Source organism: Protopterus annectens, chromosome 14.part0 (assembly GCF_019279795.1).
Source record: "Protopterus annectens isolate FY-2018-M chromosome 14.part0, PAN1.0, whole genome shotgun sequence".
Classification (NCBI taxonomy): domain Eukaryota; kingdom Metazoa; phylum Chordata; order Ceratodontiformes; family Protopteridae; genus Protopterus; species Protopterus annectens.
The window spans coordinates 502,349,629-502,368,115 of NC_056748.1; the positions used below are offsets into that span (position 1 = coordinate 502,349,629).

The window sequence follows — 18,487 nt, forward strand, 5'->3', positions numbered from 1 at the left end:
TTGTAATTTTAATAAGTATTGCATCTCATAACTGATTGAGTCTGGCCTGCCTGCTCTAAGTGAGTTTGTGGTGAGTGATTTGTTAACATTGTTTGTGCTTTGCTGATATTTTGTATAGTATTAAAGTTGTTGATTTACTACAAATATCAGTGTATCCTGATGTTATTGACAATGTCTGCTGACAAAATTGGGTACCCTGAGGTATTCATCATGAGATGATGACTTCACAAAAGCATTTACAAGGCACGAATGCAGATACTGGTTCATACATTTCAGAATAGGGACTGAGTTAAATAGAGAAACCAAAGAAATTCCGAAAAACATTTTTTTATACTCCGTGGGAAAGTAAATGGAGGCAATATCCAGTTTATTTTCATTCTCAGAGTGTTATGTATTAGTAATTAGTAAGCTAAATGAACATTTTGTACCAAAAACAAAGATTAAAGGACATGCTTCCACAGATGTGTATAAATTTAAGGTGAATATGTTGAAGCTATTGTAAGATGCTTGTATACTCTGTCTGAAAATTGCAGGATTAATGAAAAATGGATAAAATTGAGCTGACTGATATTGTAGTGTCTAAGAAGTTACAATTAGAAGTCAATTGATCTCTCAGAAAAAGCAAGTCAGATTGCTAGATAGGCAGAGCAAGTCAAGAAACAATACGATAACGTAAACATGACAAATGATATGCGTGAGGTGAACCACACAGAAAATGATAAGTTTAAAAAACTGGTCAGTATCAGGGGTAGAATCAAGGTCAAAACAAGTGCACAAGAAGCACAGTGAATCTTAGCTTGGAAATGCATGACACGTAGCCATAATCATGCAGAATCAGAGATGGGTGTAGCAAGAGGCAGACGCTATAACAAGCGTGAAGTTTTCCAGTTGTTTGTACAACTAAATAAATTAAAGACATTGCTTCTGATAATAAAACTGAAAATAATGTTCAGAGAGTGTTTTACTAGGTTCAGTAATAACTGTGGCTAAAACTGAATCAGACTGGCTAATAGAAGTCTGTTATTTATGAACTCTAGTGAGTATCAGGATTGATATTGGGGCTGATGTTACTGCAATAGCACGTACTACCTATAGAAAAATCTCAAAGTGTCAGCAGTTACATGAATGAGAGACAGAAATACATAGCCCTGCAGGGAAACCAAAGTGCATTGGTAGATTTCCATGTGAGAGTTATAATGGGTGTAAGTATCAGCTCTGGGTTTATGTACTGGATGGTCCATACATTACAAAATCCGAGTATCAGAGTTGTGGCATGAGAAATGGTGTTAATTGCCTGGATAGGCAAAGTCTGAATTGATGTGTTTGGTGAGGATGGTTTGCTTGACCCTAAACCAGTAAAGGTGAAATTAAAGCCAGATGCTGTCATAGCTGCCTTGATCATACCATTTCCTATGCTGTATAAGAACTCAGATGAGTGCAGGACTTTGGTGTGACTGAAAGTGTAACCGGAGTGCGCCAGTAGTAAAAGTCTTTCAGCTTTTCCTTGTTAGGGGTCGCCACAGCGGACCTCCGGTCCACTCATGATTGGCAGTGGATTTTTATGGTGCCGAGTTCCAGCCCAATGCCCAACCTTCAAAGAAGGCATGCCCATTCATGCTCATGAAAAGGAATGGCAGCATTTGAATATGTTTATGTAAAAACATAATGATGCCCTTATGAAAGAAAGCTTCATTCTACCAACACTGTAAGACATAGCATCTAAGCTGGTCAGTTCCAAAGTGTTTTCCACATTTAATGCTTCCAGTAACTTTTGGCAAATACTTTTAGAGGAAGATAGGTAAAAGCTGGCAGTTTCAATGGGAAGGTTCTGTTTCAAGAGACTGCCATTTGCTGTAACATTGGCACCAGAAATATTTGTGTGTTGTTGTTGCCATGGATGATGTCCTAGTATTTGGGCCAGATAAAAAAACTCAAGATCTGAGGTTGGAAGCAATACTCCAAACCATTAAAAATCAGGTTTGAAATTAAATCAAGACAAATACTGATTTAGAAAAAGGGAACTTCAATTTTTGGTTGCAGCATACATGCCAGTAAAATCAGATGAGATGTAAGCAGGGGCATTAGAAATAGCAGAACTGAAGAGCCCAGCCTGGGTGACTGGATTATGACAAGCCCTAGGCATGATTCATTTCTTTAGCATGTTTGTGTCAGAACTGCCTATAGTGCCACACCTACTGACAGACTTGTTAAAGAAAGGTAAACCCCTATTCATGGAATACACACAAGGCCATGCCTTTAGCAGAATAGAAGAAATGTTAACAACAGCTCCACTACTAGTGTGCCATGATGTCACCAAGCCAATAACAGTTGCTGTTGTTGCTAGCAGCTATGGCCTAGGTGTAGCCTTACTCCAAATGGATGAACAAACACTGGATCCTGTTGCTTATTGCTGCAGAAAGCTAAGCTATGCTGGAGAGAGATATTCACAGATCAAGAAGGAGTGTATTGTGAATGTGTGGGCGTGTTCATGTGAAGATATTCCCCAGGTACCTGTTAGGGCTAGAGTGTTTCAACTCCAAACTGACCATAAGCCATTGGTAGTACTAATAAATTCATATGCTCTTAACAAAATATCCCCAAAACAGTGCAAGAAACTTCTCTTTGTGGAAGTTTTTCAATTCCTGTATGTCTAGTTAATCACTATATAGTAAAAAGCAGACCCCCCCCAGAAAATGGTAATAGAAGTAGTGCACGTAAAAACGTCCTAAATCAAAAAAAAATGTATTTTGAAATATTATTAATATTATACAGAATCATTAACTCTATTACGTATTCAGAAGTAATGCAAGCAGGGTAGACAGTCTGTTTCCACTCAAAATTCCTTTATTAAGCACAAAGACCCAGATATCAAAGACTGCTTATGAGACTGATATGGTACAACGACAGAACAAATCATAGCTTATATGTTATCCAATATGTGACTAAATGCAGTCATATGTCAAAGAGGAGTTGCCTATATACAGCCCATTACAGCAACATGACTAGTAACTACCTAGAGACTTAGAGACGTTGAAACAAGGTACCAGAAATAACCACGAGTTACAGACTACAGTTCCAGACAGTTACTGTCTGAAATGAATGGCCAAGCTGTTGGAAATGTACACAAATCATCTTATGTACTAATATACATCTTCATTGCACTACTGTCAGAACATGATAGCTTGCTACTGTACCAAGGCATAATAATAATAATAACAACAACAACAACAACAACAACAACAACAATAATAATAATAATAATAATAACAATAATAATAATAACAGCAACAATAATAATAATAATAACAATAACAACAATAATAAAATAATAACAATAATAATAATAATAATAGTAATAATAATAATAATAACAATAATAATAATAATAACAATAATAAAACAATAATAATAATAATCATGTCAAGTGACAGAGTAAGCAAATACGCGAAGGACACTAAGGTCTCACAAAATGTCACAAAAGAGCCAAAATGTCAGTCTGGTGACCAAAACATTAATATGGACATTGAGAAGCTTTTGTCAGAGTATCAATTATGTATTGTTCCTAGGCCACTTCAAAGAAGAGAGCCATTACTGCCAGCACACTTACCACAAGCTCGTTGGTAAAGATTGCTGCTAACATGTATGAGTTTGATGGCAAATGCTATTATTAGTAGTGGACTATTAATCTTGTGACACAGAGGTATGTACCAACTATGACTAGCCAAGAAATAATAGAAAGGTACAATACCATCTTCACAAGATATCGAATAGCCATCAGACTGGCTATAGACAATAGAACGCAGTTTATGCTGACTGAATTCCAAAGTTTGGTGATCACTATGGTTTATTCATACTGCATCAAGTGTTTACTATGCTCAGTCAAACAGAAACAGTGAAAGGAGCATCCAAATAACAAAAAAGATTGTGAGATGGCCTGATCTTATAGGAGTTCTTATATCAAATGAAGCTGCTACTGACAGTGCCACAGGAGTGATCCCATCTCATTTAATGATTGGAAGACAAACAATGACAGACATGCAAATGTTAATATTCAGACTTGAGCCAAAAACTCTTCTGTACGAGTCCATAATACAAAATGAACAAAGAACAAAAGCATTTGTAAGAAAGTCTGTGACAGGCACTATTCCATCCAACCACTACCCTTCCTTCAGCCAGGCCAACCAGACTGCCAGAAGTATGAGGGTAACTGAAAGAGGGACATAGCTGGTGTTGATGTGAAAAAAATAATAATAATCTGAGAAGAGCAGTCTCATGATCTAATGGGGCTCTGGTTGGACTTATTGCCTGGGACCACCACCCATACCAGTATCTCACTCCTTGACGGTTTACATCCAGTCACCATATAACGCTGTTCAGACCTGTCAGTGCACATACTATTTTCTTTTTTTACTTTTAGACGGATCATACAGATATAGATTTAATTTAAAATGTTTATTTCAAGTTTTATAGCAAAAACACAGGTGGTCATTTGCCAAACAAAAGAAAACACTCTCAAATTGAAATCAGACTTAGTATGAGCAACAGTAAATTTATGAAACATGCAGGAATTCAAACAGCAAATGTGTAATATGTTTGTAATAGGCTTGGTCAGCTGACTGAATACAAGGGCCCCTTTTCATGGGCAGCATGGGAGCACTGACACACAAAAGACAAAAAAGGTTGGGGAAATCAAACCCTGCACTACAGAAAGCAGCTCATTAATTGCTCATAGCACTACTCATCTGCACTAAGTGCCAGATACACTGTTACAGCCTCAACACATTGCATTTCACACACATGTGCCTGCAAAACTTCTGGGTGGCCACGGTGGTGCAGTGGTTAGCATTGTCACCTCACAGCAACAGGTTCTCTGGCTCAATCCTTGGCTGGGGTGTCTTCTGTGCGGAGTCTGCATGTCCTCCCTGTGGTCGCGTGGGTTTCCTCAGGGTGCTCCGGTTTCCTCCCACATCCCAAAGACATGCTATAGGTGGATTGCACACTCCAAATTGGCCCTTGGCATGAGTGCATGTGTGTGTGCCTTCTGTGGAAGTTTGGGTGCCGGGATGGCAACTTGACACCATAAAACTCCACTGCCAATCATGAGCAGACAGGTGATCCACTGTGGCAACCCCAAACTGGGAAAAGCCGAAAGAAGAAGAAGTGCCTGCAAAAATTCTAAGTAAAAATGTATTCATACTTTAAATATTACTATTAAACTAAAGACTTCATACAGTTCAGTTTATTCACAGCCAAATAATAAGCACACTGATAACAGGCAACAAAACCAGGAGACCAAGGATCATTCCCAAAGAACATTGCTCATATAATGATGCTCCTGTTTACTACAGTTGATTCCTTCCTTTATTTACATAATACCTACTCTGAGATGTAGGGACTAAATATTTATATACACACAGACATATACTTACACCACACATGGGCATGTAACCATAGATTACAGCCCCTTGTATGACTACATTCACATCAGATGTTTGCTTGTGATCATATGAATGAACAAATACAAAAATAATGATCAAGATATGTGCTTCAGGGGTCCACTTTGTAATTTCAAAAACCCAAAATCTCGAGTTTCAAAATACCCGTCCCAGAAACTCGAGATTTTGGAATCTCAAAATTACAAAGTAAAAAAACCAAACAAACAAAAAAAAAACAATAAAAATACTAAAAACTGTGCACCCCCCACAGCCCCTGAAACTTGAATATACCATCTCTGAGACTGCGCTATAGTGGAGAGAATGGTAAGTGTAACGGGAGCATTACCATTCTCTTCACTGTAGCGTGATCTCTGAGATGGTATATTTAAGTTGCAGGGGGTGTGGGGGTGCAGAGGGGCTTGCCCCCCTGCAAAAACATTATTTTAATTAGTTTTTTTTTGCACCACTTTGTAGTTTTGAGATTCCACAATCTTGAACTTTTGAGTTCTATGTATCAAAACTCGAGATTTTGGGTTTTCGAAATTACAAAGTGGACCCGTGCTTCAGCATTCTGCTGTGAAAACCATACAGTGCAACACATTGCAAACCCCATGCCCCCAATATCATAGCTTAAGAAACAGAAAATTTTACATTTCTCTTATAAACAAACACTTTCTAAAAGATATAAACTCTTAAAAGTCACATGAATGTCATTATTTAGTGGCTGCAATCTAGAACAATTTGCCAGGAAGCCACACTTTTTATAATGGACAGACCAAGAATTCTGGGCTAAACCAGAAATAATGTGTGTGTGTGTGTGTGTGTGTGTGTGTGTGTGTGTGTGTGTGTGTGTGTGTGTGTGTGTGTGTGTGTGTGTCTGTGTGTTTGTGTTTTGGGGGAGCCGAGTGTAAAATATTTGATTTTACCTATTTGTTAATCAAGTAAACCCAAAGGAAAAAGTGTCTCTTTTATGGGACATCCCAAGAATACTGTCTGGTTAAACGACTTGCTTAAAGTCACACAGTAGGCAAATGGATTTGGAAGGATTCAAATCCTAGATTTTGATTACAAGAAGCAATTTGTGAACATCTTAGAGCCTAATTCACTTATAAAGTTAACAGAAAAATAGGTGTTGCATGGACATTGGTTTTCTGAATAATAAGAACTATAAAACTGTTAACTATGGGCATTATTGACTGACTTTAATCCTTAGAGATTTACCATAAAAAAGAAGCTAATAAAGTTTATGAAGGACAGGGCATAAATATGATGCAAAATTAAATATGAAACAGAAAGAAAGGCAGACTATGCTAATTCACTCAAAACATTAACAGAAGAACATGTTTTGCATTAGCAAGCATTTTCAAATCAAGAACTGGGAAACTATACTTACTGTCATTATTGACTGCAAACAATGATTATATTTTCAGTATTTTATCAAAAAATGGAGAGATTGATGAAGATCTGGAAGTTAGTGCAGAGGATTAAGACTCTAATCTCTTAAAGAGCTGCTCTTTGTAATAAAGAGTACAGTGCTTGAATCTTTCTAACTCCACTTGCATAGTGCATGACTCAAAGCAAGCCACTTAACCAAACACTGCTCCGTATTATGAAATAGGACAGTGTAATAAAAAAGATATATGCATTTTTCTTAGTATGAAACTATAATTATTGGAATAACCTTTTATTGGACACACACACACACACACACACACACACACACACACACACACACACACACACACACACACACACACACAGACCCAAGTTAACCCACCCCCAACTTGACCAGAATAAGTACTGACAGCCCATTAGATATTAAAATAATAGGCTAAGCAGCAAAGTAAGGTAGCTATTATAAGGCTGCCATATTTCTGAGAGTTATTATTTTATGTATTTATTTATTTGTGGAACCCAATTGCTTTATGGAAAATGATATGTTCAAATTTAAAATTCCACATAAAAACACATTCTCTCAGCAGGCATTATAAGATTCTGCCTGTTCCCTTGCTCTGTTTCAATGTTCCATTTCTCATCACACACTCCCCTCAGTGGATAGCAGGCATTACAAAATATAACCTATTCCTATGTTCTGTTCCGTTTTTCTGATTCTTGGGACATGCGCTAATATGCATGCATGCACGCACGCGCACACACAGTGGCTGGCATTTATTACAAAATGCTACCCTTCCTCTTGTTCTCTTCCTTTGTTCTTATTCTAAGCTAATTTGTTACTGCAGGTCATATGAACGATACTCACACCACTGACACTCAATGGCAGGAACCTGCAGACAGCAAAATTCTACTCATTCCTTGTTAGCTCTGGGTATAGCAGGAGCAGTAGCAGCAGCTCATACCAGTCATTCAGTGCTAAGCGATTCTCATTGGTGGGCAACAACAGCTAATGAGACATTATACAATTCCTTGTTCCAACCCGGGAACAGCAGCAGCTCACACAGCTGGTACCATTTTTTTTAAAGAAAAGACCACACTTTCAGTAAGCACAAAAAAATAATGCCAAGGGACGAAGATCCAGAACAGGACTAAAACTAGTATTCAACCACAGTAGTTAATTAAGTGCTTTTCTTTATTATTTCTTTTTTATTTATCATTTGTTGACCGGGAAAGTCCGACTATGACAGAGCCTATTTTCAGCGGAGGCCCGGGGAGAAACACTCCAGACGCATGTCTTTGGATTGTGGGAGGAAACCAGAGTACCCGGAGGAAACCTACACGAACACAGGGAGAACATGCAAACTCCACACAGAAGGCACCCCAGCTGAGCATCGAACTAGAGAACCTCTTACTGTGAGGTGACAACATTAACCGCTGCACCACTGCACCACCCTTTTGCCCCTGAACATGAGACTTCATAAGAACAAAATACTCTGAATACACACTTCCTTTTAAATAAACTTGCAATAAAAGCATTGGATAATAGGATAATTGATTCAACAGTATTAAATCCACCAAACATTAAAATAACTCCTCTATGAAAGTGCAAATTAAAAAATATACATTGAATAATATAAAATTACAAACCTATATTAAATAATATAAAAATGTTTCATAAGGGAATAAATAGTTATAATTTATTTGTTTTTATTTGAACTAAAGATTGAATAGATGTGTGTTCATTTAAACCTGGGGGAGTATTGGCATACAATCTGATGCTGCCAAAGATTATAATATAATTTCCCACTATTGATAGCATGGATGTAGACACTATTTTTGTTGTCAGATTTTGCTACATTGTAAATTTTGATATTCCATGTTTACAACCATAGTTGTTCTGACCATACTGTCATTTCTGTTTTATGGAGCTTTTCTCCTTGGATCTCAGCTAGAAAGAGGATATCATAGTTCAGACAGAATTTTCCTGGTTAACAAATGGAATAAACAGATAAAAATAAAATAATATAATCGCCCCTAGTATGACTGTACATGATCCTGCCCAGACTGTTTCAAAAATGACTCCTGACACCGTTGTTTTATTATAATTGTCTGACCATTTTAATTTCACAGGGTGCAGTTCCATTCATGTGATACATAGAGGAGGATAAGTCAAATCTCTGATTATGTACTGAGACTGTAATTGAGTAATATGAACAGATAGGTGGTGGTTTCAGATTTTTCCTTGAATATGAACTATTTCTATGAAAAGTAATGTCTGTATCAGCTGCTGGTATATTGTAAATGGTAGTGAATACAGCACATGTAAAAGTTTACAGAAGTTGAACACTCAAAAGTATCCAAGCATATTGAATATGCACATCAATTGTGCACATAGCCATACTTCCTAGTTTAAGAAAAGGCTTTTCTCGGGGGGGGGGGGGGTATGAGAGGATAAGAAATGTGTAGCTACTGTGTGCCTGTTTATACTGTGAATTTGTATGATAGGCACTGCCAGCTGAATGTATAGCATTATCATTTTAAGAATACTGTATCCCTGATGCACTGAGCCTGGTTTGTCAGATGCCTATGAATTTATGATGAGTGAGCTATTAGGTTCATAGGTTCATACTAGGCTATCTGCCCTAGGGCATTTATAAGCCTAGCCAGAGCATGTTTGGCTTTCGCCACCCATTTTAAATGAATTTTGCTATGCCCTTTTTCGAGGTTAGTATACTGTGCCTCTGTCTAACAGTGACACAGAAGTGATACCCGGGGTAAACCTACGATCTCCCATCCACTCATCAAGATTCCTCTTGAAGAGAGTCAATGAGGGACTCTGCCTAACCTGGACTGGGATTTTATTCCAGAGTGAAGGGAGCCTCTGGGTTATGAATCTGTCCCTCCAGCATGTCCTATTTATTTCAGTGCTGAGGTTCAAGTCTCTCGAGCGTGTAGCTCGATGGGATTTGGATTTTTTGAGGTGCAGCATGTCCCTTAATTCCGGGTTGGACATGGCTTTATACATCAGGCACAGGTCGCCTCTGAGCAGGCAGTATGCCACTGAGTAGAGCTGGAGTTTCTTTAACCGGGCAGCATATGGCATCTGTTTGAGCCCTTTGATCCTCTTGGTGAGGTACTTTTGGGGTCTTTCCAGTTGCTACAGGTGTTTGGTAAGATACATCCCAAAAGGGGCATTGTACTCAATTATGGGCCTGATGAGGGATGAGTAAAGAGGCATGATGACCTCCCCTAATCTAGATGTGAATCCCTTCACGATTAGGTGGGCTATATAAAATGTTTTTCTAACCACTTTGGCCACGTGGTTGTCAAATGAGAGATTGCTATCAACTTGGGTCCCCAGGTCCCTAATTACTTTTTCTGTACTTAATGGATTACCACCTATGTGGTAATTTGTGGGAACTTTGTTTTTGCCAAAGGGGATGACTATACATTTTTTGGCGTTTAGCTTGAGGCCATGGCTCTGGCACCAGTTGTCTGTTTCTATGAGGCCCTTTTGGAGGATGCTTGTGTCGGCTGGAGAGTCGATTATGGCGCCCAGTTTGCAGTCATCTGCGAACTTGGTCAGCCACTGTCCTTCTGTGTTGGCCTGTACCTCTGAGAAATATATACCGAACAAGAGAGGACCCAGGACTGAGCCTTGTGGGACGCCACTTGTAACTGGTTTGGAGTCTGACATGGCTCCAGAAATTCTAATCATGTGGGTTCTGTCCTTGAGCCAGTTTGCAACCCATCTAGTGACATAGGGGTTTATATTTAAGCTGGTGAGCTTATCTATAACACCCGAGTGGGGTATTGTATCGAAGGCTTTTGTGAGGTCCAGGTAGGCTATGTGGACCACCTTCCCTTCGGCAATGGCCTTGGTGACTGTTTCAAAGAAGTCGACCAGGTTTAAGAGGCAGGATCTGCCCTTAACAAAGCCGAACTGGGTAGGATCCAGTGTCTGTAGGTCCCCAATATCTTTATTTATGAGGTCCATGATGATCCTTTCCATAGCTTTGCAGACCAAGCTAGTCAGGCTTATGGGGCGATAGTTTCCAGGGTCCGTTGAGGCACCACCTTTGTGGAGAGGGACCACTGTTGCTGTACGCCACTCTTTGGGTACATATCCTGTAGTAAGGCTGAGATTGAACAGTAGTTTTATGTTTAGGTTTAGCTCTTCTTGGAGTTCATGTAGGACGCAGCCCGGGACACCGTCTGGTCCCATTGATGCTGTGTTTTTTGCTTTGGAGAGGGCAGCTCTTACCTGAGCATCTGAGATGTCAGGGGGGCAGCACTCTGCTGGGATAGATATTTGCCCTTTTGGTGGGGAGGGGGGGAGAGGTTTGTGCTGAAGCTGTCAGCTAGGATGTTGGCAATGTCTGTGGGTTCGGTGTATTTTTTGTCATTTTGGACTAATTCTGAGCATATCTGGAAATTCCCACCCAGGTTCCTAACATAACTAAAGAAAGCCTTGTGATTATCCTTAGTGTCCTGTGAAATTTTTCTCTCGAAGCTGGCCTTAGACGATTTTATGAGTGCCCTTAGTTTTTTGCTAATACTGATCAGAGATGCCTTCCCTTTTTGGGATTTTGCTCTATCATGTAGTAGCTTCCTCCTTCTATTGTATAATTTGTTTATGGCTGGGGTCCACCAGGCAGGACGTCTGCCTTTGGAGGATTGGGTCTTGGTTTTATTTGGGATTGCATGATCCATGCATTCCTGAAGATGTTCATAGAATGCATTTATAAAGGATTCTGCGGTCTGGGCCGTATTTTCCACAGGCCCGGGGGCTTTGCAGGATTCCACCTCGGTTTTGAGGAGTGTGAAATTTGCTTTAGAGAAGTTTTTCACTGTGGTTTTCTGGGCAGGGGGTGGGATCGGGATGTGAATATCCAGTGAGATCAGTTTATGGTCTGATCTTACCAGTGAGGGATACACTTCTGGTCTGGAGCATAGAGTCCCCATGTTGGTGATGATCAGGTCCAGTATGTTTTCCCTCTTGTGGGAGTGGTAACAAGTTGTTCCATAGCATTTGAGTTTATGAATTCTAGGAACCTTTGGGCTAGGGTGTTGGAGCTAGAGTAATGCTCCCAGTCTATGTTTGGGTAGTTGAAGTCGCCCAATATAATGGTGTTTGGAGAGACCTTCATATTTTCCAGTGTTCTCAGGAAGGCCAAGTGGGGTTCCTGGGTTTGGGAGGGTGGTCTGTAGCAGGCTATAAACTGGAAGGCAGTTTTACCCACTGTTAGTTGCACATGGATAGTCTCTGATGCTTCGTGCTTTGCCACCAACCTGGAGGTGTGGGTATCTTTGATGAATATCGATACTCCCCCTCCTTTTGTGGTTTGGTCCAAGTTTTGGGGCCAAAAAGCATGGTATGAGGTATAACCTGGTAGTGCTGGGGTGCTCTCAGGAGCCCTGAACCAGGTGTCTGTTACTGCACAGATATCAATGTTCTCCATGCTAAGGAGAGTTTCGAAAAGTGCATCTTGAGGTTTAGACTTCTGGCATTGAGTAGCATTACTCTTAGTTTCTTATCCCTTGTGATACCTATGGAGGTGGGTTTGTCTTTTGAGCCTTGCCTAAAAAGGCACTATGGGGGTAGCAAGAGCCTTTGCCAATATCCGAAAGCCCAGGGGTGACAGGTGCATGCCGTCCCTAGTGAAGCATCGTGGCTTGTCGAGCATGTCATCCCAGGCTGACAGGCATTGGATCCCCTTTGAATGACACCAATACTTAAGCCAATTGTTGAAACTGATCATCTTGTCTTCATATTGTGGCATCATTCTTGGTGAGGGTAAGATGCTACTCAAGGTCAGGGTCATACCAGCCTGGGCTACATGCTCAGAGACATTGTTTGTGCTGTGTTGGATTTGGCACAGTGTTAAATTTGCTGTTTTACTGTAAATTCTGGTTTATACTGATGGTATTGGCACCACCTGTTAAAATGACTGAGTAATCAAAGGTACTTATTGTGACAACCCAAAATGCTGTTTTACAAATGTAGCAAAATCACAGGTAAAGAATATGCTAGAAAAACTAAGCACTTCTTCCAACCCTGACATACCTATCTTTCAGGCAAAAGTACTAACATTTGGAAGACACATTTTATGCAAACATCTATCATTTATTTAAACACTTAAATTTACCAAAAAAGCTATGTATATGAGTTGCAAACAAGATTTAATAATAACTCTAGCCAAAATTCCCAACCAGACTACCATAAAATGACTTCTGCCCCATTGTAAATATTTGTCCTCAGACAAATATTCTAGAAAAATATTTATAAACAAATTCTTGATTATATACAAAGTTATATAGACACTGACAGGTAACATGGATTTAGACAAACTATTGCACTATAATAGCTCTACATATTCTTATATATCAAACATACATTAATATGAATAACAAAAAAAAATGCCAGGTATTGAATTTATATATTTAAAAGGGCTTTTAATATTGTTGATCACAATATATTCCTACAAAAACTAAACAACTGTAGTTTCTTACAATATGTCACCTAATGGTTCAATTCCTATCTTGCTAATAATGCAGTCAGAGTTATACAAGGTAACTGTATCTCAGATACCGGAACCATCCATAAAGGTGTTGCAGAGGAAACAGGACGTGGACCTCCTTTATTTTCCTATATTTAAATAACCTTCTCTGGCACCACCCTCACCTTAATTGCATTCTTTATGCTGAGAATATAGTGATGACTAGTGCCCACAATTCATTAACACTTGATAAAACTACACCAGGAGTTTAAGTCAAATTGGAGCCGGTAATCCAAAAACAAGCTAATGAAATTTGTACGAAAATCATAGCAATGCTATTTAGAACCTAACATAAACTAAACAATGCTAAAAAACCTAGCTTTTATAGACCCTTAATGCACACAGCTTCTCCAAAGAAAACAACAAATATACATTGACCTTCTCTTAGATTATCAGGTTTCCATTAATCCACTTACTAATGCAAATACAGAAAATGTCAAAACAAAGTAATTAAAAGTAGCTTACAGCTTCTTACAACGAATTATACCTAAAATAAGAAGAGCAATTACCATAAATATATTCATCCCAAGAATACAATATTGTGTTCCTATCAGTTCATTCCTTTCTGCACATAGCAACAAATCCTTCCAAATCACAGAAAACAAAATATTGTGATTTACTAATCTTTCTCCTCCCAATGAACATCATCACTACTGCATTCCACTTAAAAGAAAACGTCTTGCCGTCACTGCAATCATTTATAGTTAGCTTAGGCTTGCAGTCAAGGTGATCATTGAGGACCCCAGCCAAGTTTTCCAATTACCCTGGATCATTGTCTGGTTAAGTGACTTAATCAGTCACACAATATGCAAATGAAGACTGAGGGACTCAAACCCTGAGATAAAACCTTGTAAATTCACTAACCTCTAAACTTATTCACATAACACACTGCCCTCCACTAAAAAACAAACGTATAGTCACACTGTTTAGTCCTCATGAAATGACACAACAGCACAACACAACTAATAAGACCTTAAATGACTTCATGAGAACTGAAAAAGTTCCACTTAAATAGCCTCAGTTTCAAGAATAGCACAGCATATACGATTAAAGGGATAGAAAACATAAGATAAGACTGAAATAAACATTAGTAAAAAAAAAAAAAAACAAATAAAAATGTACTCTTACCAAAGAAACAGGTAAATGTTTTTAGTTCCCTACTAATGGACAGTACTTAAAATACTTAAAATTTCTTCTTCGTGCCATTCATTATTTGTAATGATAGCAGCATGTGTTCTGTTAATACTATAAACAATGTGTATACATCCTGAAAGTTTCAAAATATACTGTATGTTGGACATACATACAAACCTAGATTTGTTCAAAAATGCATAATCTGAAATAACAGCCCAATTGACTATATGATATGAAGTAGACACTACACTTACTCAAGCACAACTGGACCAGTGAATATATAATCATAAATTTAACTGTGGTTTGCAATCTGTGTCCTCATCAGAAAGAAGAAACTTGTAAATGCTTGACCAGTCTTTCCCCACTTATATCCCCTATAAAATGTGTGGTATCATAAGCCTGTCCAATACATTTGGGAAGCAGGGATAGGAGTAAAAAGGCCCTTTAGGGTCATTAATCTAGTAATTGCCAATTAATCTACAAACAGTTTCAATATTCTGTGGCATTTTATAGGCTCTCTGCATATGTTTCCTTACTATGGGCATTGCCATCTTTCTCCTGTTCTATTTAACCACTAGAAAGGGGAATGATATATTCCAAAATGGATACTCCTGCCAAATAAATAGCTTCTCAGAGGGTACAAATCTCACCTTTACAGGTAGATACTCTCTTTTAGCATCACTTAGCTTCCTACTGATATAGCAAAGATGGTACTCCTCACTTTGAATACCTTGGAGTAGCACTACCTTTCTTCGATGTATCATTGTATAAGTGAAGCACTTTAGTAAAGTCAGGAATTACAAACATGTCCATAACAAAGGATCCCTTTTAGTTCATTAAATGCTTTATCAGCTTAAAAAAACACATTGTACCTTGACAGGGTCTCCCCTCCTTGTAAAATCTGGCAAAGGGCATGCAATAGTCACAAACTAGGCACAAACTTTCTGCAGTACCCCACTAGGGCAAGAAAAGTCTTCACCTGTATCTTAGTAGAGGGGACAAGCCAGTTGATTATGTCTTGTATCTTCTCGACTTGTGGTCTTACCACCCATATTCCTATACGGTACCCTAAGAACTTAGCTCCCCCCATACCCAGTTTACTTTTCTTAGCATTTACAAACAAACATGCCTGTCTTATTGGCTAAAGGACCAACCACATCATCTAAGAATTTTGTATAGATTTTTACAGTGTACAGTGTAAGTATAAAGTATATGGTATGCCACAGAATATTGGAACTGGGGCTTATCCATCAGCTTCTGAAGGGTGGCTGGGGCCCCATGTAGGCCATATGGTAGCATTGCATGATAAAACAGGCCATCTTGGGGGGAGTTGTTATAAAGCCTGTTTTATTCTTTGGAAGAGAAGGCAAGTAGTATCCATCACAATGCCATTTTCATGTTATGTTTTGGCCTTTCCTAGGCTTTGTATCAAGTCATCAATTCTGGGAATGGGATATGCATCAAACTTTGAAATACCATTCAGTTGCCTAAAGTCATTATATAGTCTAAAACTTCCATCTGGTCAGGGGGCAGCACACTAGGCTGCTTATTTCACTCTGTGATACTTCTGTTATGCTCATCTTCATTATTTTTGAACTTTTACCTTTACTAATTGTACCTGTGAGACTAGGACTGTATAAGGTCTTAATAATGCTTTCATTCTAGGCATTACCTTTATACTATGCTCTATTAGTGTAGTTCTCCCAGGTATCTCAGAAAATACACCATTATTTCTAAATAAAAAAGTCTCTTACTTCTTACTTTTGTACTTTTTTGTACTTTTGTGTACTTTATACAAGTATTTCTATACTTGTGCTTTAGATTGTGGATTCTTGGTCTCCAGTAGGAATTTCAGCTGGAAAACTCACTGCAGAACTCTATGTTTCCTTCCATGGCTTCAAAACATTAACAAGGCAAATTAGATCAGCCTTTCTGTCTTGTGGCCACCTTAATATTTTAGTTTACTGCATTTACTCATTCCATTGCTACAAATGGACTTTGACATTCACCTAGAAATTTGTTTACATAGAAGGCACTAAAATTAATACCCGATCTCCTGGGTTTAATTCTCAAAATCAAGCATTCTTATTGTAAACTTGTTGCATTTTAAAGGATGTCTGCACGTTTCCTTACTATGGGCATTGTCAGCTTTATCCTATCCTGCAAACTAACAAAGTGTTCTGCTACACATTTGAATAGTGACCTTTCCACTTCCTAAGTTCCTTAACAATGTCAAGCAACCTTCTTAGATGCCTGCTATACAGATGTTCAGCTGGGGTAAACACACTTGAAGCTTGTGGTAGTTTTCTGTTCACAATTAGTAGTAGGGTAATAACCGGGCCAAGGTTTTACCATCTAAATCCACAACTTTCCTCAATGTGGCTTTCAGTTGTTTCATTAAACATTTAAACTAATCCCTCAATCTGCAAACGGTAGATTGATATCTTCAACTGTTTAAAGTACTGATACAACTGGATAAGTATCACTGACATAAAGGAAATATATCCACTCTGAAGAATAACTGTATGCTAACTCTGCTTAATGGCATTGCTCTAGAAATTCAGTGTCATAGTCTGTAATGACTGATATGTACTGATACCTATTGCTAGATTTAACCAATGACCCTATGATGTTCATGGCAATATATTCAAATGGTGCTTCCACGATAGGCATTGGGATTGACTGACGTTGATATTGTGAATGTGGTGCAGTTTTCTGAAAGCTGGTCAAGAAGCACAGAAGTTCTTTAATTCTTTAATTAGACCTGTCCTGTAAAATCTGCCTGTTATTCCTTTTAACTTTTCTGTGGTTTATTGTTTTGTTTCCTTCAGTAATCTGCCTAAAGATAGGAGGTGTAACTGTCAGTGTACTGTACACTGTTTTTCATCACTTTTTCTGTGTTTTACTTCATAATTTCCTATCAGTTAATCTTCAGTTCCTATACAGTTTTTGGATTGTTGAGGTTCTATTATTGAGTCATGTTGTTGATAACAGACAGGATTTTGTTTATAATCTCAGCGCAACTAAATTCTGCCTCCTTTGGTAGGCCCTGTGTAATTTCCCTTCTCCTGTTTTTGATTCTGGATCATTATATTAGCGTCACTGCCTCAGTCTCTTCCACTGCCATTATTATTCTAAGTGCATGTACCATACATCTACACTATGGAGTCTTCCTCATTCCATATTTTCCATAATGCTTTGAAACTGGGAAAGTCTTTTCCTAATATCATATCGTGGGTTTTATCAGGGGCTATGGCCACACGATGCGCCAGTCTTCCCAGTGCTGCTTGAATGTCTACATGTGTATGAGGACACACTACTTACTATGAATGTGTATCATTATCATTATCAACCCCCTATTTCCCATTTTCTACACGGGGTCAGGGTGTTGTGCCAACTGTCTCCATCTCTCTTTATTCAGTGCCACTCTCCAGCCTTCTTTGGCACTCATGCCTGACTGTCACAGGTCTTCTCTCCCACAATCCATCCACCTACTTGCTGGATTCCCTTGTTTCCTTTTGCTTTCTTCTTGTCTGTCCCAAATTGTCTTCATCAGATTGTCTTCTGTGTTTCTGCACATGTGCCTGAACTACTGTAATCTGTTTTCTTTAACTTCTTCTGCAACTGGAGCTACTTTGGCTTCTGCTCTTATGTCTTCATTTCTTTGTCTGTCCCACAATGTGCATCATACCACCTGTCTCCGGCACTTCCATCTCCATCACCTCTAGCTTTCTCAAGTGTTCTGCCTTTACTGCCCAGGTTTCTGTCCCATACAGTAGTACTAGTTGCATAATTGTTTTATACACACCTTACTTTTCTTCTTTGTCATTTTTCTTGGGTTCATAGGTTCATCAATTAGTACTAGGCTAACTGCTCTTGTGGGCCATTTTACACCTGGCCAATTACCCTACGTGAGAATCAAACGCTGCACCTTGTGTCTTTAAGGTAAACACCTTAACCATT

At 38.7% G+C, this 18,487-nt stretch overlaps 1 protein-coding gene across 1 annotated transcript in view; it reads left to right on the forward strand.

The window, feature by feature from the left end:
• The first annotated feature begins 678 nt into the window (after positions 1-678).
• The window catches only part of LOC122788691 (extracellular calcium-sensing receptor-like), a 94,054-nt gene continuing 76,245 nt past the window's right edge, over positions 679-18,487 (forward strand). The window contains exon 1 of the mRNA XM_044055586.1: positions 679-735. Coding sequence (XP_043911521.1) covers positions 679-735 — 57 coding nt within the window. The remainder of the gene's footprint in view (positions 736-18,487) is intronic.